The sequence below is a fragment of the Heterocephalus glaber genome, unplaced genomic scaffold (genome assembly GCF_053883595.1).
Source record: "Heterocephalus glaber isolate CG9 unplaced genomic scaffold, H.glaber_assembly_v1.0 deba00000594, whole genome shotgun sequence".
NCBI classification, from domain to species: Eukaryota; Metazoa; Chordata; class Mammalia; order Rodentia; family Bathyergidae; genus Heterocephalus; species Heterocephalus glaber.
The window spans coordinates 17757964-17784135 of record NW_028258151.1 but is presented as its reverse complement, the minus strand read 5'-3'; the positions used below and the strand labels follow the sequence as shown (position 1 = coordinate 17784135).

The window sequence follows — 26172 nt, the reverse complement described above, 5'->3', positions numbered from 1 at the left end:
CACAGCTAAAGACAGGAAATCTAAAGGTCACCCCAAACAAAATCATATTGTGCTTCCCCTGGATCACACCCAAGTATAGTGCAGTCAGGACACAGGGGAAGACTTCTGGAACGTGCTGCCAAACCTCATGTTAAACCACCACCAACATCCTCACCTGGGCCCAGAGACCACCATCTAGAAAGCACAGCAGTTCTCATTGTGGGGGTAATCTGCATTTTCCTAATGACCAAAGATGCCAGTCATCTTTTTATTTTACTATCCTGTATCTTCTTAATTATCTTCTCACATTTTTAAGAGTATTTTTTAAATGGGGCTTTTTAAAAAGTTGGATACAGATTTCATTCTATGAACAAGTTCTTTTTATCAGATTTATGATTTTAAATGTCTTCTCCTAGTACAGGGTTTGTCCTTTCATTCTCTTAATAGTGTCCTTTGAAGGTTTTATAAAATTGTAAGATTTGATGAAGTTCTTTGATTAAAATTTGAATTTTTCTTTCATGTTTGATGCTTGGGTGATGTATCTAAGAAATCCTTGCTTAGCCCTAAGGCATAAAGATTTTCTGTAATTTTCTGGTAGAAGCTTTAGATTCATGTTTTACATTTAAGTCTGAGATCCATTTGGAGTTAACGTGAGCATACGGTAAGAGGATGGACCAAAGTCCATTTTCTAAATATGGATGTCCAATTATTCCAGAACCACTTGTTGAAATAGACTATTCTCCACTTAATCGACTTGGAACCTCTATTAAAAATCAGTTGTCGGGCTGGGGATTTAGCTCAGTGGTTTCACCGCCTGCTGCACAAGCACAAGGACCTGAGTTCGATCCCCAGTACCAAAAAAAAAAAATCGGTTGTTCACAGGAGTCTGCCTATTCATGGGTTCTCTGTTCTGTCCCACACACTCACTCTTTATCTTGTCTCAATTACTTGTATATCTAGATTAAAGCAATGTTAGTCCTCCAATTTTGTTGTTCTTTATAAAGTCATTTTGGCTATTCTGTCCTTACATGTGACTATAGTTACAATGTGTTAATAGTTACACCAAAAAAAGCCTCTTTAGAATTTTCTTGGGGACTGTGTCAACTCTAGAGATCAGTCTGGGAGAGATGGCATCTTAAAAATATCAAGTCTTCCAACTCATAAACATTTATCACATTTTTAGTTTCTCTAGGAAATGCAACACTGCAAGCTAAAACTTCCTGTTTTATGGACTTCAGTATACAGGTCTTGTATGTTTTTTTGTAAAATTTATCCTTATAGACGTAGCACTTTTGATGTTACTGTTAATAGTGTTTAGTAATTTCTATTCCAATTAGGAGTTTCAGTGGGCAGAGATACAACTATTATTTATTTTATACTGACACTGCTAAACATGTCTAGCAATCTTTTTGTATATTCCAGCACATTTCTTACACCAATGGTTGTGTCTGAGACTAGTTTTACTTGTAGTCTACATGTCTTTTCTTCTTTTTCTTTATTGTGCTAGCTAGAAATCCAATACAATACTAAAAAGAAGCTATATGAAAAGATATGTCTTGTTCCTAATCTTAGGAGGTAGTGATAGTTTTTGCTGAGTATGATTCTAAATGCAGTTTTTATACATATTTTAATCAGGCTGAAGAAAATCCCTTCCATTTCTAGTTTGCTGAGTTTTTATTAGGAATAGATACTGGATTTGGTCACATGCTTACTGATGGATCTTAAGATGTTAAAGCAATTCTGTCCTCTTAGAATAAACCTTGGTCATGTCATATTGCCATATTTGATCTGCTTAAACTTTAAAAGTTTCTGTCTACCTGAGAACTATTAGCTAATTTTCTTCTCTTATAATATAATGTCAATTTTTGGTACCCAGATACCCTGATGTCTCATACAATTGGATAGATGGGTAACATCCATTCTTTTTCAATTTTCTTGAAGCTTTTTTATAGAACTGGTATCATTTCGTCATGAAATGTCTGGTAGAATTTATCAGTGACGCAAGGGCCTGAAATTTTTACTTTTTGGTGGGAATTTTTTTTTCATGAGCAGTTTCTAAACTAAAAATTCAACTTCTTCACTAGATATAAGACTATTCAGGTTATCTTTTTCTTGCCTGAACTTTTATAGTCTTGTCTTTCAAAGATCATACAGTTAGGCTTACTGGCATACAGTTGTTCATAATCTCTATTATCTTTTAAATCTTTCCAATGTCTACAATCTATACCGACGTCATCTCTCATTCCTGATGGCAATAATTTGTTATTTTTTTCCCTGATCATTCTGGCTAGAAATTTTACATTTTTATTGAGGCTCTCAAAGAACAATGTTTGGACTTATTAATTTCCTCTAGTTTCTCTGCTTTATATTTCACTGAATTCTATTAGAATCATAAGAATATAATACTTATTTCTGCTTAAATTTAATTTGCTTTTTCTACTTTCTTTTTCTAAACAGGGCCTCACTTGGCTGGCCTCAAACTTGCAGTGATCCCCCTGCTTCAGTTTCCTGAGTGCTGAGATTACAGGTGTGCGGCCCCATAGCTGGTTTTTCTAGTTTCTCTCTCGTTTTTTCCTTCCGGTACTCAGGATCTTACGTTTGCAAGGCGTGTGGTGCCACTGAGCTAAATCCCCAGCCTTTAATTTCTCAATGTACAAGCTAAGGCTACTGATTTTCTTCCTAAAATATTCAGTTAGCACCAAAAATAATTCTCTAAGTACTGGTTTAACTGCATCCTCCAAATGTGGATATATTTTCATTCTCTTTCAATTCAAAATATGTCCTGTGGAATTTTACCTTTTGATTTCTTTTTCTGACCATTATTTATTTTTTAAATTCTTTTATTGGTACATTTTAGGTATACAATACATTTACATTTATCATTGGGTGCTTGTACCTGTACATGATGTATCTTGGTTCTTATTTTTTCCCCATTACCTGTGTGCCCTTCACCCCCTCCACCCTTCCCTATTTACATAGATTTTGTTTCCATTTTTTTTTCTTTTCTCATAATTTTTCCTTTCCTTTCTTTTCTTTCCCCTTTCCCTCCCCACCACCCCTAGACCTTTGGGCCTTTTCCTATTTCAAAGTATCAATTATTTGTTTTAATCATTTTAATACTTATTTACACTTTCTCACACTAGAGAAACTTCAGTATTTACACATGTGTCCTATTTATTTCATTTAGGAGTATGGCCTCAATATGCATCCATTTAGCTATAAATATCTCTAGTTTCTTGTTCTTTATGACTGAGTAGTACTCCATTTTATAAAAAAACCCACATCTTTAACCAGTTTCCAGTTGATGGGCACTTGGGCTGTTTCCAAGCTTTAGCTATTACAAACTGTGCCACTATAAACATGGGTGCACATATATCACTGTGGTATGATTCTTTTAATTCTTTTGGGAAGATAACCGTCAGGGGAATAGGTGGGTCAAATGGGACCTCTAGCCCTAGTTCTTTGAGGAATCTCCATATTGATTTCCACAGTGGTTGCACCAGTCTGCACTCACACCAACAATGGAGAAGGGTTCCTTGCTCCCCACATGCCCTGCCAGCATTTGTTATTGGTTGATTTCTTGATAGCAGCCATTCTTTGTGGGGTGAGGTGGAATCTCAGTGTTGTTTTCATCTGCATCTCTTGAATGACCAGTGATGCTGAACACTTCTTCATATATTTATTTGCTGCTTTTACTTCTTTGCCTGTGAAATGTGTGTTCATTTCAGATGCCCATTTTTGAATTGGATTTTTGAATTTGGGGGGGTCTGATTTTTTTCAATTCTTTATATATTCTAGAAAGTAGACCTTTGTCGGAGGTAGAGCTGCTAAAAATTTTTCCCACATTATAGGTTATCTCCTAGCTCTGCTGGTGGTTTCTCTTGCAGTGCAGAAGCTTTTTAATAAGATGAGATCCCAGTTGTTGATTCTTTGTGCTAGCTCCCGTGCTAATGAGGTTTTATTCATAAAGTCTTTTCCTATGCCAGTATCTTCAAGAGTTCTACCTAACTTATCTTCCAGAAAGTTTAGTGTTTCTGTCTTAATATTTAGATCTTTAATCCACTTTGATCTTAAGTTTCGTGCATGGTGATAGGTATAGGTCTAGTTTTAATCTCTGGCAGGCTGAAATCCAGTTTTTCCAACACCATTTATTAAATAGGCTTTCTTTCCTCCAATGAGGATGGTCGGCTCCTTTGTCAAAGATGAGGTGGCTGGGTGTGTCGGAAGTTGTTTCTGCATCTTCTAATCTATTCCACTAATCTTCAGGTCTGTTTCTTTGCCCACATATGTTATTTAAATTTCTAAATATTTGGAGATTTCCCAGAGATCTTCCTGTTACTGATTTCTAATTCCATTCCATTTTCATTAGAAAATGGCTTGAACCCTTTAGAATTTATTGAGATTCACTTTATGAGCTGGATATGGTAACTATTTCATGAACTTTAAAAAAAAGTGTCTTCTGTTGTTGCTGGGTACAGTGTTTTACAAATGTGTAAGTAGGACAAACCAGTGGACAGTGGTGTTCAAGTGTTCTATATCCTTATGATTCATGCCTATTTCACCAATTACTGAGAGAGAATATTAAACTATCTGCCTATAATTGTGGATTCTCTACTTCTTTCTGCAGTTCTATTAGTTTCTGCTTTATGTATTTTGAAGCTGTCACTAGGTATATATAGATATTTAAGATTGTTATGTCCTCTTAATGAATCAACACCTTTATTATATTTTATTTTCCTTTGAAATCTACTATGAGTCTAATATAGATATTCTAGTATTTTAAAAATTAGTGTTGATATGTTTATTAGTGTCGAGATGGATTTTTCAACTTTTAACGTTGTTTATTCTTTTAAATATTTTTCATATGTAGATGAAGTTAGGCCTTGTTTTTCCAACAGGACAATCTCGCCATCCTGCATTCTTTCCTTCCTTCCATCCATCCATCCACCCAACCAACCGCACATGTGTGTATGTGTTGAACCCAGGACCTTGCCCAAGTGTTCTATCATTGAACTATAAGCCCAGCCACTCTGTCTTTGAATGAGGGGATTGGACTACTTTTTTAGAGTTATTTAGGATTAGTTCTATCATCTTGCTGTTAGTTCTGTTTGTCCCAGCTTTGTTGTGTTTTTCTGCCTTCATTTGGAATTTTTTATCATCTGATTTTACTTCCTTTTTGTTTTGTTAACATTAACTCCTAGCTTTGTTGTTTTTGTGATTTCTTTAGGGTCTATCATGATCTGTCTTCAAGTGATGTCACAGCCAAACACAGAAACAACCTAAATGTCCATTAATGGGAAAATAAATATGCAAACTGTAGTACATTCATTTGATAAGACTGCTTACTACTCACCAATAAAAAGGAATTATGTGGAATAAATAATTTCATTTATGTAACCCTAGAAATCACAAACTGATTTAAATGAAGAAAAAGTAGAGGACAGGAAGGGATAAGGCTTTACAAAAGGGCATGAGACACCTTTTAGGGGTGAAGAGTTAGTTCATGGTCTTTATTAGGATAACAGTTTCATTACCACACTGTATAATTTTTTTAAAATGAAGTTTATTATATGTCAATTATACCTCAGCAGAGTTGTTATAGAAACAAAAAAACTTCCTTTTCTCATCATCCCGTGTTCCTTCTGGTATTAAGTGCCATCTTCCCTAGGACACTGTCTTCCTTCCAGACTTAATCCTCTGTGCTCTCTACACATGCTGCTCTCGAAGAATGTACTGTATCTCTGACATAACGTATGAGGCCAGTTTGCCTCTAGAGGAGAAACAGCAATATGCAATAGCCCTTTAGTGAACTCACACACTACAAGAACATAATCTCATAGTAAATGGTGACAAACTAATCTGGCTGATCTTTGTCTTTAACAAGTCACCATGAAGATATCTGGTTCTGGTTTTCTGGCTCCAGGAGCTACAGCAGCTATCTTGCCATCCACATGCAGTGTTAAATCAACATGTAGAAGATGACAGAGTGGGAATAAATGAAAGAAGCTAGGTCCAAAAACCTTATTAAACTCTGTTATCAGATCTAGATTGTGAGGAAAATACTTTTGTTTAAGCCACTGCCAAGTCTTTGGTAATCTGTGACAACAGCGTTAAGAGACACAACTTAACTGTAGATACATACAGGGAACAGGCGACTCTGACAAGAGGAACAGAACAGGATGCTTGAGAGATGGGATTTTACTTTTCATTTATACCCTTTTTGTTCTCTTTGAATTTTATGCCATGTGAAAACATTACTTATAATAACAAATGAAAGTTCAGCTACTGCTATTCATCATTCTCTCTGAACTATGAAGATTCTGATAATGAATATTCATAGCAAGAACTCTGGAGGAAAATCTATTTAGGTTCTTGTGTAAAAAGAATTAAAATGTGTTATGTACATCCACACATTTTCCACAATGAATATAATTATTACGTACTATAAACATGTACTAATAAAATTAAAAAAGAAATTTTTAAAAGTGATTTAAAAAAAAGGACAGGGTTGAACTTAATGATATGGAATTGACAAGACCCCTACAATTTAAAATAAGATTAACTTTTAGAAACAATTTGAGGCAATACACAGTGGGCTGCTGTTACCACTGGTAAGGGAACATTAACCTAGTTAAAGGCATGGCATCACAGAGCACCACCCCTCCTCACGATGCTGGGCCACAACGTCCCTGAACAATGTCTAAATATCTGCAGCATGTTTAAGCAGTCTGCTATGGCTGTGGCACCGCAGACCAGAGAATCAGCACCAACTCCTATCATTTCAGCAGGGCACTTCCTCTGACCTTGATAAAAGCACTGGTCTCTGGATTAAACATCTGTTTCGTGAGGATACATTATATGCCTCACGACAAGTATCTGCTGTGTATAATTATGAGTGTAATGAACTATCTTTCACCTGGATCTTCTTTGGGATTCTGGTGTAAATGCAATGTGCTTTTCCTCCCAGATATCCTCCTCATCAGAGCCGCCATCATCAAACTGCTGTATTCTTTCCTTACAACATGCTTCAAACAAGGCGATATTTCCCTAAATAAAAACAAGAGTGAAGAAAAATTCAAGCTATTTTCTCCCCAAAGTTACCAATGTAAATTGCATTTTCTATTGCTTTAAAAAACTGTAACTATCACACCAAAATAAAATGTATGCATCTAATGTTAGCTTCTGTGTATGTAACAAGAAGTTCCCCTAAAAACACTGGGTTCAAAACCAGCATGCAGGAGGCCTAGACCATACCCTTCTCACAAACTCACATCACCTAATGAGAACACCAGTATGAGACCAAGAGGTTCCTCTGCCCTGGATATGCAATCCTAGATCTGGCTAATAAGGAAAAGAAAGCTGTGCTCTGTCTCATTTCATCTGTCCAGCTAAGCAGCAATGAGCTGCCATGGCCACAATCAGTTGTTTCTACAACATCACATCAGCAAATAAACCAGTGGACTCTTGTGCTAACCAAATTAAATTCAAGACTGTGCCTACTCAAATACAGTGACTGTCTTGGTGTTTCCAGAGCAGCATGGTAGGAGAGGCTGGCCCTGATCCTGGGAACAGAAGGGAGGCAACCTGCAGCCTTCCCTTTACAGCCAAAGGTCTATGCTGCCATCACCAGTGATCCTGGTGTTATTAGCGCAGTCACATTTAAGACAGGGTTGCAAACTCATGCCCAAAGCTGCCAGGTAGGCATTAGAAGTGGGTGACACATGCAATGTCAGCCTAAGATGCGGGCTCCCAGTGATCAGGGCAACTACACTTGGGCCCTAATAGAAGCCAATTCCACTTTCCACTTCTCTACCACATTATTACATGCCACATTATTCAACACAGAACATATTTATACTTACGCTTTCATTTGTATTGAGAGTGAAGTTGATGTCTGATACCCGATCAAAAGAAACACTGTAAACAAAATATAAGTGTAAGACTTGTTAATTTCCTAGAGGCTCCTAGAAAAAACATAAAATTTTCATTAAAAATATTTACATTATCATGAAAATCTCTATACACAGAAAGCAAAACACCTTTCTTGTATTAAATGATGTCATTTCCCTTGGAATTAAGAAATGTATTCAGGAGGGAGTGAGATGTAAGCCTTTTGAGGCATAAGCTTTTGAAATACCCAGAAAGCCTTCCTATAAAGGATTTATAGCACCCATGGCAATAATTATGGTTCCACTGACCATACTAATATGCCCAAGGAGTTACTTGCAAAGAATCAAGTCAAACCACAAAAACTGTACAAAAATATTATCAGGCACTGAGCTTTCTCCAGTTATACCCAAATTCATACACAAAATACGTAGGAATCCTTGAAATCTTATGCTATAACAAGGCATAATCCAGGAAGATCTCAGAGAGTAAAACAATTTATAGCCTATTAAACTAAATTTTTGAGCAAGTAAGGCTATCTTGTAATTCTTAGGAAGATCTGTTCTAATAAACACTATTCCAAGCAGCAAGTTTTATAGAGAAGATGGATCCTTGACTATAACACTCTTGTCAGACTCCAGACATGTCAATGCTGAGACATCAAGTGAGGATTGCAGGTTCTGGTGTGAGGTGGGGAACCAATCTTGGGTAGACTGCTCCCAAGGTAAAGAGGTAACCTTTGTGGAGCATTCCTGCTCTTTCTGGATTGAGACAAACCAATCCTAAGGCAGCTGACAGACTCTACCTCCTGCTGTTTACAGTGGAGTCTCTGTTCCACTACGCCAGTACAACATATTTATGGCACTAAGCGTGCTGTAAAAATATTTTAACTTCTCACATACTATAAACTGCTATTCATAGTAAACAACAGCCTCCACTGGCTGTAGTTCAACAAATTATTGAGAACTGACTGCTGCTAAGGCATCACAGATACCAAGTATTTGTGGGCATAATGTGATCTTCTGTGAGAGACAACATCCAGTATTAGAATACCAGCTGCCAAAATTTTTCTTCAACTGTTCTCTATAAGTTGTAATACTCATTTCAAAAACACCATGTTTACACATATCTCTCCTCTCCCAAGGTCAGGTGCTAGACAACTGATGTTCATTTCTGTGAATCACTTACAGGTTCTCTACTCACTGATACTGTAAAGCACGGATAATTCCAGCTCTGTACCTCTGTTACCTTGCTTACAGAATGAATGATTTCACTATATGGCTCTCCCCAAAGCCCAAATCTTCCTTACAATAAGTCTTCTAGAAGACCGAACACATACAGGGCAGAGCTGCTCCTGCCAACATGGTCATCTGCTGGAAAATAAAACCTGATCACATGTTCTATATATGAACATGCCTCAAACCGAGTAACAAACAGGATGGGGGCTACATCAGATAAGGCTATTTAACACCACCTAAATAGCAGACTGATGACTTGGGCTCCTAAAAGAAGGATAATCTAATAAAAATGAACTTCTGTGAAAAAGGTCAAGTCCAACAGTGACTGCATTTTTCCTTGAGGTGATACTTTAAGTTCCAAATGTCCTTAACTAGCCAGCCTCAAGGCGGGACTTACAGGGCTACAAATAGGGGATATTCTTCCCAACTCAAGAAGGCCAAAGAGGCCTAAGAACCCAGCAGAATTAAAACAAAAAAGAAGAAGAAGAAGAAGTCATCTCACAAAAACCAGCACTGTATGAGGCAATTACAGAAACAGGAAAACATACTCACTTGCCAATGTCATCTTGATCTGCAAACTTCTCATCGTTGAAGCCAAACTGGTCAATAAAATTGGACGTCATTTGTTGCATCTGATAATCAGAAAAGGCCTGGCAACCCCAGGACCAGTGACAGTGATATCATGATTCTAATGACATTCTACACACTATTTGCCCATTTGTGTTCCAGAACTCATCTTATTTATGTAGCCATATGGCTTTAAAAGTTGGTGTGTTTTTCTAAAAAAAAAATCAAATAATTTCAGACATATTTTACCAAAAAGGGGGTAATGCTTGAAATTTGGTCCACAAATTGTTCTAATGTACATATCACTGTGAAAAATATTAAGTGGCCACTGTCCTCTATTGTCTAGAGACAGATGTTTGAAGAAGTGACTGACATGCAGCAGTCTGAAATTATGAGGTGTGTCAGTCACCTTATAGACACAACCAACTTTATCCTAAGATCCAACATGCTCCTCCCCACCTCCCTCCTTGCCATCTTCCACCCGATTCACCACAGCAAAACAACGTAAGAGGAAAAATGACTGATAAACGTATGATCAAATCATGATCCTACAAACAAAATATTTAGAAATAGTTCATTTTCTTTAAAAAAATAAAGACTTAAGTCTTAGAGGCTGGAAAGAAGGTAAGACAGAAGTAACTTCTACTCTACCTACCTTAAGGAGAAAACAGAAGGTTTTAACCCCTTGAAATTATTCAAGAAGGCCTAGCACACTACAAGGCCCATGCAAAAGCCAGTTGTTTCCTTCCATCATTATCTAGTGAGCACCAGGTTCACCTGCGTCTCCTTAGTTGAAAAATGGGGGACTGCTGTAATGGACTGCACGAAAATGTTGATACTCTTGAGTTATGAGCAAGCGGGCCCAAGGAACAAGTAAAGTCAGGGAGTATTGTTGACTAATCAGAAATAGTAAAGAATACATGAAGACAAGCAATAGCCACCTCGTCATACTAACCCAACACTAAATACAAGAGCCATAGCAGTGTGTGTACTACCCATGGTCAGCACTGCTGTTTCCCAAAGGCAGCCCCATGAGGGCAGCAGGAGAAGCTGTTAGCTGAACAGAAGCATTCCTGCAGCCACCTGCTGGGAAGGAGGCAACTCCCACCCCTGACCCCCAAGTCAAAGCAACTTCTCCTTGGGTTCATACCTGAGCAGAGCCCATAGATTTCATCCTGCAGATGTGCACTGCAAATACCTTTACCAATAATTCCTAATGACTCATTCTGGTGGCAGGGAATTATGGCATGGATAATCCATACTGTAAGTAATTTAAAAATAAACCTTATATATTTGGCTTTGGAAGGTATCTTTTGCTTAGATCTGAAAAAGGCTGTATCTAGTTTGGATACATAAAGAGAATCCCAATCTCACTTTCCTCTCAGGCAAGACAGTGCACACCCGCCACCCTGTGTTCATTCACACCTCCATGCTGTCCCTTGTCTGGTCCATAGAGATGACATTATATGAGTATATGGGGGCCAGCAGGCAGCTCACTGCTGGATGGTCATTCACGATATATCTGCAGAGGCAATTCTGTAGTACCACACTGGGTAAGGCACAGAGCGCAAACCAAGGATGAGTCATGGGGATTTGGTTGAAACCAGAAGAGTAGGACAAGTTCTGTTTATGAGCTGAGTTTTGGGCATATGAATGGAAAACATGATAGGCACCATTCATATTCATTAAATAAAAAAGAAACCAACTCCTATAAATGGCAGTCTTATCTTTGATAAGGATGTTTGGTACTTTCAAGATGTGCTAAAGAACCGTGCAATCATTTTGCTGCACAAGCACCACAAGCCAGGCTGAGCTTATGTACTAGAAATCTGCTATGCAGGGGAAGGATCAACACTCAGTTGTTTCTTTTATTTTCCTTTTCTTCAATTTTTTTATACCTTAATTATCATATTGTGATTCTTTTGGGTCACCATAAAGGGGAAGAAATGTTCCCCAAAGTGTTTCTATACTTAAATTCTTCATAAATAGTAAGTATATACCACAGATATACATATGTATGTACATATAAATATACATATATATATATATGACATTCGCATGTACACACATGTATCTGCATTCATTCTATCCATCTAGGAATATGTATATGGCAACTGCCAGACACTAGTAACTTCATGCAATAATTAAAAAGGAAAAAATGGTAAAAGCTACAGTCCTCGTGATTTCTAAGTCTATTACAACTTCGAGGAATATACAAACTAGTAAATAACCTCATGTTTCAAATTGAATTTTCACTAATAAAGCTATCAAAGCTTACAAATTCATTTAAGTGAAGACTGTTGACTATCTTTTACTCAAAGTTATATTAAAAGTGCTTGAATTTTTCAGAGAGCCAAATCTGCAAAGCACCACAGGCCATGTAATTATTCATAAAGCACTGTCCTGTCCCTCACGGTCAACATCAGAGACTGTTCAAGGTACCGAGAAGTGAACTAACCACTTTATTAAGCAAATCTCTTTAATAGTCCTACCAGCCAGGCCACAGACACAGCTAGTGAATTAAACTGATCTGACTGCCCATCTCACGCCTCTGCATAAGGTGGGATGGTAGAGATGTCAGATCACTGCCAACACCCATCTGGGGCCCTGAACTGAAATCTTGACACTGCAGGGAAAGAGCTCTAATCTCCACACCTCTGGGAACAGAATTGGGAGGACTGGGAGTCAGCGCTAGATGTTAGGAAACCAGAAAGGACCAGAACAAAAAGTATAACATGGTTACATTATTAAATGACCTGCTCTGAGCTCTCTATACTCAGGGGACTGGTCAACAGGAAGCCCAACTTCAAATGTGAATGGGAAATTTGATATCTGTACATTAATATTCTGATTATAACAGATTATGATGAAACTCTTTAAAAATTAGCCTTTCTTTAAATAAAAGACTTTGGATCATGTTTCTTACTTTCAAAGCAATCCCTGGTTAGTTTAAATATAGCAAGAAGTTTACCGGAAGCCTGCTGATCAAAAAAGAATAATGGGGCCGGGGATTTAGCTCAGTGGTTTCACCACCTGCTACGCAAGTGCAAGGACCCGAGTTTGATCCCCGGTACCAAAAAAAAAGTAATTATTTTTCCTTCTTCTGAAGTGGATGAAATTCAAAAGACTAGGAGCCTGGTAAGGGTATGTTACTAAGTCAGTTGTATGACTTGGACTGTTTCATATATATTATCAGCAGTCAGTCAAACTACAAAAAATAATGTAAGAAAAGTTCCTGGAACAATTATGACCCTTGAACTTGCTATCAAGAGAAATATGGGATCCATTTTCTCAATGTCCTAAAATTGACTGCTTTCTTGTTGAAATTTTGGGCCTGACAGAGTACATATCTAATCTATGCACTGTCCTGGGTTAATCCCTAGCACCATTAAAAAAAGAAAGGGAAAACAGCAGGAAGTCCAAGTTTACTATAATATTTACAAACAGATGTTTAGGGTATTCTCTCTTTCAGTAGGTACCAAAAATCACCTTGATAATTTACATTTGATACTACCAAATTTCATTTCAGGGGCAGAGCAATGTGTAGTATTTAGGTTTATTCTTACGTGAGTTGACTATTTCAGTACCTACAGGTGCTTCAGTGGAGAGGCCACTGTCAATGTGCTTCCTGGGACAATAACAGAGAGCTCTAGGAACAAGAAAGAATGACCTGTAGGCACAAAGGTTCACAATACAACAGGTGGGCCACCTGGGTGGCAAGTACTACCAGAAAGCAAGAAAGTTATCTACTCTTCAAGAAGGCGCTGATACTCAACAGCACTCCCTATGGGTTGGCTGCTCCCTAACTGTAGAGTGCTCAGGAGTAGCTGCCAAAGGGTGGCAATGTCAGGAATCAAGAGGAAGGCCAGCCAAATTGAAACGCTACTTCAGACCTATGTGGAAAAGGTAAATGATCTACCTACCAAAACCAAGCAATTTCTTAACCTCAGGTTGACAGATATACAACCTTGAAGCCAAAAGGCTAGGTCAGCATAACTACCAGGAGCTTTGTCCTGATCCTAGCAAAAGATGAGGATTAAAGACTGAGAAAAAAGAAGCCAAGTAACATTCAGTGTAGGGTGGGAAAGTGTGGCCTTAATTTTATTGCCACACCAAAGCAAGACCTTCTGGTCCTGGTTAAGGACAATTTCCAAAAAAAGGGCTGATCACTTGCTATAGGGCTTCTATTTTTAGCTCCCAAATTGATACTTAGTAGAAAAGTAAAATTCAATGGATGTTAAATCAGTACACTTAACTAGGTTTGATTATTCCCCCAATAAAAATTAAAAGCAACTGATAAATGAAGATGAATTTGGGACAGAGAAGCAGGAGTAGCAATAAATGACTTCAAGTGGCTAAAATTGAGACACAGGTCATGCTTCCATCACAGTAAACATATTACAGTGGTGACAATGAGACCTGTAACATTTTGCTCAAGAATAATGAAAAATGTTGACTTTCAACATTAGAAATGAATGATTAAGGAATAATACAGAATCTAGATCATGTGCCACAACATCAATACTATGTAAAATTCAAATTCTAGGCTCCTGAAGTGCTGGAAGGAATTTGGATATAAGACCCCAGGGCATATAGGATGACTGGATTAAGCATCATTTCTTTGAAAAAGGGCTATTTTGAAGACAAAGAACTTCATTAAAGTGACCTTGATGAGTACTGAAGGCATCACATGTGAAATTCCTTAAATAAATTTATTTAATTTTTGCAAATAAATAAATAAATAAATGACTTCAACTAAAACTAAATGTATATGTCACTGAAATAGAACTTATAAGATACTAGAAATATACAACTAACAGGGGAAGGATTATTTTAATAAGCCATTTGGTTCAGGGATATTGGTAAAAGTTTACATTTTTAAAGTCTCATTTCTATTATTCTTACCCACATGCCTCTACTACACCAATCTATTTAAACAACTCTACTGTAAAGATCTGCATGATAGGAATGTGTCAGATGACTTGCCAACTACTCCAACTCCCCTAAAAATTTACTTGACTAATTATTGTTATCAGGTCTGAAACATCTCCTGGGAATATATCAGTATAAACCTACCTCTCCTGTACCCAACCATTCCTATTTTAAATGCTTTTGCCTAACTAATAAGTAACCCCAAATAACATTTTAATACATAATCTGACTCCAAATCTGATTGACAAATGGCAACTAAACTAAGCATTTAAAATGAAAACAAAAAGCAAAGCTTTAGGCATGACTCACTTGCTGCAAAGAGGAATCCTGTGAGAAACCCGTTTCTTTAAAGTCAATTTCATCATCACTGGATGAATGAATATGGCAGGTTGTAACCTATATGCATAAAAATGTAAAAAACTATTTAACATAGAAAAAATCTTGGACATTTGTATCAGCATTTTTATGGAAAAAAATCATATTCAGTTTATCTCTAAATGTGTCACAGAAAAAACAAAAGTAACAGTTAAATTGTCAAACCCACCCAATCATCAAGGGTACATTTCCCTCAGTCTGGCTACTGGCCCTGCTGCTGCCCTTTTCTGGTTATTTCACTCATTACTAACATCACTAGAAATCAGATTTTTAAAAAGAGAGATGAGTTACTCCACTGAAATGATTACTTTTATAATTATCACCAATTAACCATTCACAAGAGGGAAAAGGTTGAAGTAGTGGTTATGTCTGAAACATAAAAATAGTTGGTATATGCCAGGCCTGTAGAATAAAACTGCAGTCCTCAGGGATTACTATTGGTCACGAGAAGGTCAGGTTTAAATATAACCATTTCACCTAAGATTCTTGAATTTTCTACCAACATTGGCCATGAGCAGTAATAGGATTTGATCTGATAGCCCCTGCCCCCAAAACACCCCAAATCTGCTCAGGAAGATGTACAGTCGTGCACACGGGATGTACAACTCTCAACAATTAAAAAATATAGACATGAAGTGCTCACTAATTAACGGTTAAGTAATTTTTAAATTATTCATAAATGTCACATAATAGTAGGGGGAAATGTGTTAGTAATTAGAAATCAATATACACAAATGATTAAGTACTACTACTAATAATTGCTATATAGCAAGTGGTAAGTATGAGAAGCTTATAAAATTCTAGAAACAAACATTATACTTGAGGGTAACCTGCACTATATTCTCTGAGGTATTTATTCTTTACTTTTTGTAGAAGTGTTTTGGGCAGAGAATACTGTCCTTAGGGAAAGACACAAGCAGCAGTCACCTGCTGACTCTTGAGGGTGTGCCTAATAGCAGGGACTTTTGGTGGGACTGCCCTGGTCTGCTTTGGAAACTGTTCTGGCACTGGTTCAAGAAGCCCAGAGTACAAACCAAATAGGCCTGTCTGAAATATGGCTTCTGAAATTCTCAATAAATCATTGCCTAAATAAGATTAATCTCTTTTCCTTTTAGCGATCTTTGGTAAAGACATTAATCCCAAGTGAAATTAAATGATACTAACTCAATGTTTCCAATTACTTCCCTCTCTGTTCTCCCTGAGATATGAAGCCCTTGTACTATACTTGTGAATCTGGCCAGAGAAAAATCTGAGGTAGTTTGTTATCAGTGAAGGACACCTGCTTGGGTCAACAGTAGCTTTAGTAATAAGTTACTAGGGAGACATGAGGGAATGCGGATGGTCCGGGGCCAAACCAGGTTGTAGTTATGAGTGGTGGCCGCAGCTGCTATCTTATCGAACAACTACATCCAAGTGGATTTAGAAGAGCTTTGGGCTACTTGCCTAAAGAGCTAGGGTATATGTTATGCTGGGCCAATGTGTGATGCAGGGGTGCAACTTCATGGTAGGGTACAGAAAGAGGATTCAGGGCCGAGGATTTAGCTCAGTGGTTTCACCGCCTGCCGTGCAAGCGCAAGGACCCAAGTTCAAGCTCCAGTACCAAAAAAAAAAAAAAAAAAGAGGATTCAAAGTGCAGGATAGTAGAACAGAACAAAAGAGAGTAAAACAGAGTTGGCTGAACCTAGCACAGTCTTGTCTTAGGGCAAATGGGCTACAATATATCCTCATATTTTTACTTTTTCCTACAAAATAAAGAGTTTATCACTTCACCAGTTAAGGTAAGGAGGAAGCCTCTTGAGCAACTACTATGTGCCACATGTGGTGACTCCTAAGAGAGTTCTACTTAAATTCTTTCCTGAAAGCAATCCAGGAGGTCTTTACAATGTTTTTCTCTAAAAATAAACTAGTTTTAGCAAATTACTATTAAAAACAACACAATGTATGTACACCTTCACAGTTACAAGTGGAGAATGTGACTCTGATTCTACCCTTGTGGCTCCAGGTTGAAAACATTAATAAAATGAGCTAAAAAGAATAATTTACCATGGAGGAAACGAACTAATCAGAATCCCAACCAGTTCATCACTCAAACCAGTTCATCACTCAAATATATACAAAATTGAATTCCTGGTGTGTATTTTCAAACACACTCCTTCTGAGCCATCCCCAGCTCAGGAAATGTCACCTTTCTTCTTCAGCTAAAATCCTCAGTCATTATATGACATATGTCCAACCCTACTTTCACAATGTCACTTAATAATGTAACTGCCATTAGTCTTCACCAAGTCTACTATTAGCTCACAGGTGCAAGCCATCTAACCCCTCCCCTTGATTAATGCTCAGAAAGCAACTTGCAAGGCTCCTGCTCTTAACTCTTGCTCCTCTATAGCCTGCCACCAGCCATAGTGATCTTTCAAAAATGGACATCAAATTATGTCATTCTTTTTTTAGTTCAAAACCTAAAAGGTTCCCATCTCATTAAGATAAAAAAACAAGATGCTCACCATGGACTACAGGGGTATATAGATTCTAGCTGTTTAGTGCATCTCTGGCCTCATGTTCTCCTACTTTCTCCCTCGGCTGCTGATTATAGCCAGACTGGACACGCTAGGAACAATCCAATCTTGGGGCTGCTGCACTTTGGTCCTCCTTCCTTCCTCCCAAGTCTCCACAATATTATCTCCTCAGTGAGGTTCTCCTGGACCACCTAACATTAAACTGCACTTCTGCCCAAATCATTCTCTAACTACCTGTGTTTGCTCCTCAGCATTTGTATCACCTGAAATGTGTACATGACACAAAGAGTTTTTGTTTTGCCATCTCCATTGAAGTTCGGATTTTTGCCAACATTATTTAGTACTACTATCCTGTTTCTGGCTCATAGTAGCCACTCAAATACTGAATTAATGTATATCAATAAATCATTCAATGAGAATAAATTCAACAAAAAGTTAGTAAGTACATAAGAACATTTTTGCCAAGCTGGATGTATTCTAAGTGAAATATACAGTACTCTTGATGTTGCTGTGGGAAAAAAAGCTTCTGAGATTTTACCTTCTTTCATAATAGCTTTAGCTTTATTGACTATTGTTAACAGGAAAAAACCAAACAGGTGATTTCTTCATGTAAGCTGCCAAAGAAAACCCCGAGTATGATGTGATTAGTAAAACCTGTGAGAAGCAGAAGCTGTCTCTTACTCCTCAATACTTAAAGCGAGGTCTCATTGCTCCCAGTGTGGTTCCACTGCTGACCTCTGGCACCTGCCTACCCTTGGGGTGGCAACACTAACTCTCGCTTCCACCTCAGGCATTTCATACATGCATGTTCCTACCACTGTACATGCCCTCCATATACTCTCTCCCAGTGGTGGGAAAGATGGATCAACACTTTTAAAATGCACTTCCCTCACTGGAGACAGACAAGAGAAATAAAAAATATTTTATTATCTAACTCTTTTTAAACCCTTGCCAATTTTTACAGTTTGAGGGCTTACTCAAAACAGGACTTTGAATATAATTACAAAACCAAATTTTATTTCTAATAAACCCTCAACATAAAAATCTAGGCAGTATATGAATCTACCATGCATATTATTTTTGATATATTGGGGAAGATTAAAGGACTTCAAATATCTTAAGAATTTAATGAAAATGTTGCAGTAGAAGCAACAGGAGCTGGGGGCTGGAAGAGGTTGTCCTCTGTAAGTGAGGAAGTCCTCAGGGCAGGAACCAGTAAGACAGATAAGTATTTAGTGTATAAGTGAGTGTATCTTAAAGAGAAAAGCAAGCACAGGCCAGGGCAACCATATGTACTAACTTAAGCTATGAATACAAATGAAACAAATCCAGAGAGGTATCTGAGCCATCCTAAAACTAAGTAAAGGCAATAGATCTATCCACTTGAGGAAGGGGTAGGGATAAGAAATCTATTACCTCTGATGACGAATGGTTAAAAAGCCAAGTGCTTTTACTAAGGCCATGTACTACACTCATGTGTGGGTACTCTCTGTCACTTTTCCAAAAGTAACCGAGGCTCACTGTATTTGCCAAGTTGTGTTTACAGAAATATTCACACTAGATTATTTCCCCTATAATCTGGAACTCAAACCCACTGAGATATAGCCTGAAAACATTCTGTACTTGAAAATGAAGAGCCTTGAGGGTGCAATTAAAATCTGTTGGTAGGGCCGGGATGTAGCTCAGTGGTGCTGTGTCTGCCTGGCAAGTGCAAGATCTTGAGTTCGATCCCTAGCACGGGGCAGGGGTGGAATATCTCTTAGTAGTCTAAGATTAATTTATAAGCATCCTTAAAAACTTGAGTGATCTGTAGCCCTTAATATACTACAATATAGAGCTGGGTATGGGAGGACAAGCACTCAGGAGGCTGAGGCAGGAGGATTGTCTCAAGTTTGAGGTCAGCCCTGGCTACACAGTGAGTTCAAGGCCAGACTGAACTACACAGCAAGTCCTTGTCTCAAAAACAACAAATCAAAACAAAACAAAATCACCAAAAACAACAACAAAAAAAACTACAATGCAAAATTCCCTACTGGAAGGACTTCCAACTAAATGGAGACATATTTAAGAAAGGGTCTGAGATCAAAGAATTGAAAAGGTCTTGAGATCAATCCGAAAGCCTCAATAAGCAGCAAAATTATGGAGTGGGACTAACAGGAAGTCAGCAATGTTAACAGGGCTCTATAAATCTGACCTTCTTTGCTATATATACCTTCTCCTCATTTCATTTTACCGTAGAATATGTATGTAGTCCACGGATGGTGTTGCAAAGGAATTGTGCTCCACTTCGGGTGACAGCCGGAGCTCATGAGGACTTTCATTTCAATATGGGTGTAAATGTCTGCAGTGTGTGGCTCAAAGGGAGATTGCCCATGCATTCTGCTCTGTATGTTCACACCCCTCCAAGAGGTATACAGATATTTACACAGTTACATGGCAGGTTTACTGGCAGCATGTTAAGGAACTGAGTGTTGCCGGGACTGCAATGAAATCCTCCTTTACTACAGAACTGCTCACAAAGAAGTCTGCTTGAGTTACCTAATTTTTTTTTCTTTTAAGCCTGATAAGTTTCTGACATCTACTTTTGAAATTAAAGGATAATTTTAACAGAAATTTCCCAAACAAAATCAGAATATTCCTAAATATTCCTTTATATATAAGAAACAAAGAAAAAACAAAATTCCCTTTAATGAGACCATGTGGTCTGCAGTCTTAACAGGGAATATAGAACCTCTAAAATTAAATCTCACAGACTGAGGACAATTTTAATGCACACACACACACACAAAAGAAGAAAAAAAAAAAAAGAAGAAGAAGAGACAAAAAACACCCCAAAAAACAACTTGTCAGAATTCCCAGGTTAGCAAGCCCAAGGACCCAAGTTCAATCCCCGGTACATAAATAAATAAATAAATAAATAAATAAATAAATAAATAAATAAATAAATAAGTATAAATAATAATAATAATAATTCCCAAGTTAGGTGATATTTTGGGTAGTATTTAACCCAGCTTGCTGGGGACTTAGCTCAGCGGCACTGTGCCTGCCTAGTAAGCACAAGGCACTGAGTTCAATTTCTGGTATGGGTGGAAAATTTTTTCTTAGTATTTAACCCAGCTTAATATTTTAATCAATTTCATTAGTGGGAGGAAAAAACCCTAAAAACTATTTACAATGGGTATTATGTTCACAACATGACTTAGGCTTTCCTTGATGACCCACAGCTGTTAATATGAATGTTAGCTTCTCTACTGGGCTGTAAAATAAAGAAACATGTGGGGCCCATAAACCCATTGTAATTAAATGCCCTCACAAGCTCCCTTTTTTACCTCTATTCCATAATTTTCCCAACTCTTCATACTTTCTAAACCACTTTAAAAAGCTACTACCACTACACTGGCCTGACTGGAAAAAGAACCAAACCTGTTAGTCTACTACATAGGAGGCAAGGGCCCTAGGAAGAGTGTGACATAGGATATCCTAGGAACACTCTTTCAAAACCTGTTTCTCTCTTGTTTTTAAATTATATACTGAACAGATAAGGCTGCCAGGTAACTGATATAGTATACTGTTACTATATATTAAAAATTCAAGAGTACAGCTACTAGATTTCAAATAACAAATTAAATGTTGGACAGCACTATTTCCGAGCCAAGGTTCTCACCTTATCAGTTGGCATATGCTTACAAAAGAAAATGCTTCCTTATCTTTATTTATTTTTATTTTTTGTCATTTGTCTTTTTTGGTACCGGGGACCGAACTTGGGGCGTTGTGCTTGCAAGGCAGGCGGCGGAACCACGGGGCTAAATTTCCGGCCCCTCTTCCCTATCTTTAAAAGCAAAACCAAACAATACTTACCTCAAACCTTAACAGATTAAAAAACAGAAATACATTCCAAAGTCCAATATACTTTTTAAAAAAAATTATCAATGCCATTATTCCCTGGCTGAAAGTACCAATTCTGTTAAAGATTTTTAAACCAGAGTTTCAAAGTCATCTACAAAATTTTCCCTGAGAATGATCTAAAACGAGAGTAAACTCAACTCAATAACATTAGAAAACATCCACAGGATTATTTAGGGTTTTTAAGCACCTAGGGCTATCTGAAGCATAAGACAATAACCCCCCCAGAGTAAGAAGAAGGCTGTTGTTGAGGTGCTTAGGGGCAGGGCATTGGGGAAACAAACTAATATGCTATAAAGCAGAAATCTGTGGCTTTTCAGTACCTTTTTGGCATCCAAGGCAGGTAATTAGGAATTGACCAGACGAATTAGCAAGAGAATTGTGAATACTGACTTCTCTTTACGAGAAATAGACGTGGATTTATCCTCAGCCCATTTACTGGGCCACAAGAAGACTTTTTTACATTTTTCTGAATAAACGAGTAAAGTCTAAGAGCACTGGAAAAAACAGAAAGGTAACCTTGTAAAACCTACTAGATCTACCGTGTTCCTCTTGTTCGTTTCTCCTAAGGAGCTTGTGCAGAACGTCTCCCATCGCTCCCTGACTTCATCGGGAAGATCTTCAGAATAAAAAAAAGAGAAAAGCATTATCACCACAGTGACTCATGAAGAAGACTGGAGTGGATGGTCATGCAAAGCAGGCTGCCTCTTTCACTGATGGCAGGTGAGCAAGCCCATCGGCTGAGGAGCTAGCAACAGCCAGCCCACTACTCTGACAGAACAGAGTCAGAAAACCTCAAACAGGCACCATCCACAGACTTCCAGGAACCTAGACCACAGCCAGCTCCACCTTGCCAATGGTAGAAGCCTGATTAAGCCCAGAACTCCGATAATGTCTTATTGGAAATGAAACCTGGACATGTGTTTCCAGACTCTTCTGCGAAAAGCAGATGGTCTTTATGGTGTGTGTTTGTGCATGCAAAGGTGGGAACTAAACTTTTCCCACAGGCAAGAATGTTGAGGAAATGTTACAAATGACAGCTCTTGTACCTTTTCGGGTCACTATGATAACACCTCGCCAAAAATGTTCCATGGAGCCCTATTTGGCTTCTCGAATTTCTCTAAGATAATGTCTCTTAAATGTCTGTCTCATGAACTAACATAAGGGATATATATATAATAATGAAATTCTACCTTCTAGAAAAATTTTAAAAGAAAAGGACACACAACTTGTTTTCTGAGACAGTGAAACCACAGCTATAATTTTAGAGGCCTGACTAAATGGGAAATCTGATAATTATGACTTAAAACAACCAGGAATAGATGCACACTCACACAAGCACACACTGCCAGGCAAGCAACTTCCATGAAAGAAAGGTGATCTAAAAAATTTAATCACATTACACAGGCTTTCTTCTTGGTAAGGACATAAAATCTGGTGAAAAATGACCTAAGAAAGAGACTTCTCAAGAAGCAAAATTACAGGCAGGCAAGCCCTAATTCTTCTCCCACTGGGTGACAACTAGGCTTTTAGTGTACAGATATTCCTCATTTATCGATTAAGTTTCATTCCTGGGGCTAGGTTGTTAAATGACTTGGTCACTAAATAAGGAATTGTATATAGTATATACTACAATATTCAGAACAAAGAAAAAGCCAAAGGAAACACCAACTTGATGACCTTGACTTTATTTGCATAACTCTTACATGTAGTACTATAATGCATAACAGAACATAAAACTATAATACTCTACTGTTTAGTATAATCAGCAAAAGTTACAATAGTGTACTGTAGAAGCCACTATAAGGCTACACTGCTGCTCATGTTCCTGTGTTGTAATTCTGAATAGTGGGGTTTTAGTCCAAACAGCATACCTTATTGTAAGTCCAAACAGGAAGGCTATTAAACAGGTAGGTCCTTAAATGAAAAATGTCTATACATTCAACAGGTAACAGCCTCTTGACCAACATTCTTAGGAGAAACAGAGATACACTGGGGAAACAATTTCAGCAAGCTAACTCTGAAAGAACTCTGTCCCAGAGATGTTATAGATTCCTCACACTCAGAGAAGTCTTAGGTCTAATGTAATCCTACCAGGGCAGAAACCCAGAATACAGAGTTCCCGATGCTCTCATTCTGGAAAAGATGGACTTGTGGCTGTGTAAAAGGCATTCAATTTTTTCCAGGTAACCTTGGGCAGATTAAAACATTAAGTGCTAGTGAAAAAAAAAAAAAAAAAAGACACTTTTGGGAACCAAGGCCTCTCCTCTTTTAGTGATAAAGATGCTAAAAGAAATGGTCACAAATGCCTGTGGATTCAGCACCCAATTAAAGGCACTAAATCCACAAGTGAGACAGAGGGCTTCAGAATAAAATTAAAAGCAAAAGTAATTGTAGCTCAAGTGGCTCTACTGCCAGCAGAGGAATACTGTAAACTCAAAATCCTCAACAATGTAGCAAGCACTGCTTTTGAACAACAGCAGGCAACCCTAGGATGCTCGAGTCCGCCAGGATCTACTAAAAGGACAACAGAAATTCCAATAAAAATACAGTTGAGAACCACAATCAAATCTCCAATCTGAAAATATAAAGAAACTCCACAAATAAGCTATTAAAAATGTTACAATTACTTTTATTTTACTGTTAAACCCTTTCTGCAATCCAACAGAAATGTAGTTAAATCAACTTACCTTTGATAAGCTGTTGCACTAATGCACTGTTGGGCCCCTTGTCTGTACTGTGCACAATACAGTTAGCTATCCTTGTGAGGTGTCCCATGTAACCATGCCGTCTGCCTCCTTCAGCTCTGATAAAGCGGGGAAAGGACAGATATTTAGATTCCTGACAGGATGGACACTTGGTAAATACTGTGGTTTTTTTGAACAATCAATCATTCTGAAAACTGGGGTCACTGAAGATTACACTGGGCAGAAGAGAAGAGAAAACAAAGGAATGGAGGGTGCCAGAACATCCCCAAGCAGCCCAGCAGGGGAACCTGAAATTGTTTCCTGGAAGATTACATAGCAGCCTCATTTAAGAGGATATAGTTCACTTAAATATAAAAAATAATCATAAAGCTGGGCATGGTAGCACACACAAGCCTGTAATCCCAGCACTTGAGAGGCTGAGGCAGGAGAACTGCCATGAGTTCAAGGCCAGTCTGGGCTGCAGAGTGAGTTCAAGGCCAGAATGAACTACATAGTGAGACCCTGTCTCACCAAAAAAAAAAAAAAAAAAAAAAAATATATATATATATATATATATAGAGAGAGAGAGAGAGAGAGAGAGAGAGAGAGACAGAGACAGAGAGAGAGAGAGACTGCAAATAGCACAGTATCCTAAACATTCCTTAATGTCTGTTACTGTAACTTTCCTTTGTACCTTTTTGTAAAACTGTTTTTCAGACTAATCAGACTGCAGGGAACTTAGGGCAGAATCCTGCTGGTTTTTCTAAAAGATATATTTTATCATAGTTATATTAATTGATGGAGATAATTACCTACCAACAGCATTTTCTTTTTGTTTTTTTTGAAATAGGGTATCACTATGTAGCACAGGCTGTCCTTGAACTCTGCACAAGGCCTAGGCTTGCCTCAAACTCACGGTGATCTTCCTGCCTCGGCCTCCCGAGTGCTGGGATTACAGGCATGTGCCACTATACTCGACCTTCAATAGCATTATTCAAGTTAAGATACTAACTGATCTGACGAGTTAGCAGAGCGGTAGTGAACTTGCACTGGCTCACAAACCATTTTCAATAGCAAGTAAACTTAGTCCTCATTCCTTTCCACTATTGAGCATTTAAACTACCCAACCATCATCACCCTTTATATGTAGACAAACTTTTTATATCACTTTACAGATATGGAGACTTTACAGAGTATGGAGACTTTAAATTTTATGAAACAAAAGATTTTTAACTATAGACAGCAGAGTACCAACAAAAGAGATTTTTGCTTAAAAGGAGAAAAATTTTTCAGGAGCCACTAAAAAAATAAAATAAATAAATCACACTATGTTTAGATGCTGGACTGAAAAATATCTGCTGGATAATCTCAGAGGGTCGCAGGACAACATAATGAAAGTGATTTCAACTAAGTCACTAAGAGCCTCTTTTATTTCCACAGTAAGACCAAGAGACCCAGGTGTTCCTATGGGTAACTTCTGACTCCTGGCATTCTCTCAAGCTCACAGATGAAGACAAATGCTCATCTGCAAGCTTTTAGCCCAGGGCTTCCAAGCTGCTTTAGCTCCCAGTGCAAGGACACATTAAGAAGACTCTTTCTAGACCCTTCTAGCTGAAGGGAATGCTATTCGTGTGGACTTCAGAGGACAGGACATTGAAATACTGGCCCAATGAGAAAGTAGGGAGAGAAAGAGAGGTCAGGGAGGGACCAAGTGGCTAAGATAGGGTCAGATATATAACCAGACATGTCAAATGGGCCACAAACAGTACCCCAAAGAAGCTACACTTAGAAGAGCATGTTTGAGGTTTACAGCCACATAAACCAAATGCCAATTTCCCACAAAGAGTTAAATGAAAATTCTATCAGTGTTAATTAATTTTTTAAAAACCTCACAAAGTAAAGCTGACACCTGTCATGAGCCACCTCGACCTCTTGAGGACTACAAATGAATCTGAACAGATACACAGCAAGAAAACTCTTGAAAAAGAAGATGGACTTTAAAGTGTTATGGACAACTTTTGGGGGTAATAGAGACATAGTATCCTAGCTACAGTGATGGTTACATGATTTCAGGCATCTGTTATCATC

The 26172-nt window shown here is 37.9% G+C and overlaps 1 protein-coding gene and 1 pseudogene across 31 annotated transcripts in view; one reads left to right on the top strand and one right to left on the bottom strand.

Moving 5' to 3' along the window:
- The window catches only part of Ppp6r3 (protein phosphatase 6 regulatory subunit 3), a 151185-nt gene that overhangs the window by 19721 nt on the left and 105292 nt on the right, over positions 1-26172 (bottom strand). For 14 of the 31 annotated variants that reach the window (XM_087205414.1, XM_087205428.1, XM_087205404.1 and 11 more), the window contains 6 exons: positions 24088-24203; positions 21931-22016; positions 14913-14999; positions 9657-9754; positions 7842-7896; positions 6896-7026 (listed from right to left, as the gene is read on the bottom strand). In XM_087205414.1, coding sequence (XP_087061540.1) covers positions 6896-7026; positions 7842-7896; positions 9657-9754; positions 14913-14999; positions 21931-22016; positions 24088-24203 — 573 coding nt within the window. The remainder of the gene's footprint in view (positions 1-6895; positions 7027-7841; positions 7897-9656; positions 9755-14912; positions 15000-21930; positions 22017-24087; positions 24204-26172) is intronic. The other 17 variants (XM_087205417.1, XM_087205418.1, XM_087205412.1 and 14 more) reach the window with 5 other exon arrangements.
- On the top strand, positions 13959-14101 carry LOC147829523 (small nucleolar RNA SNORA1; annotated as a pseudogene).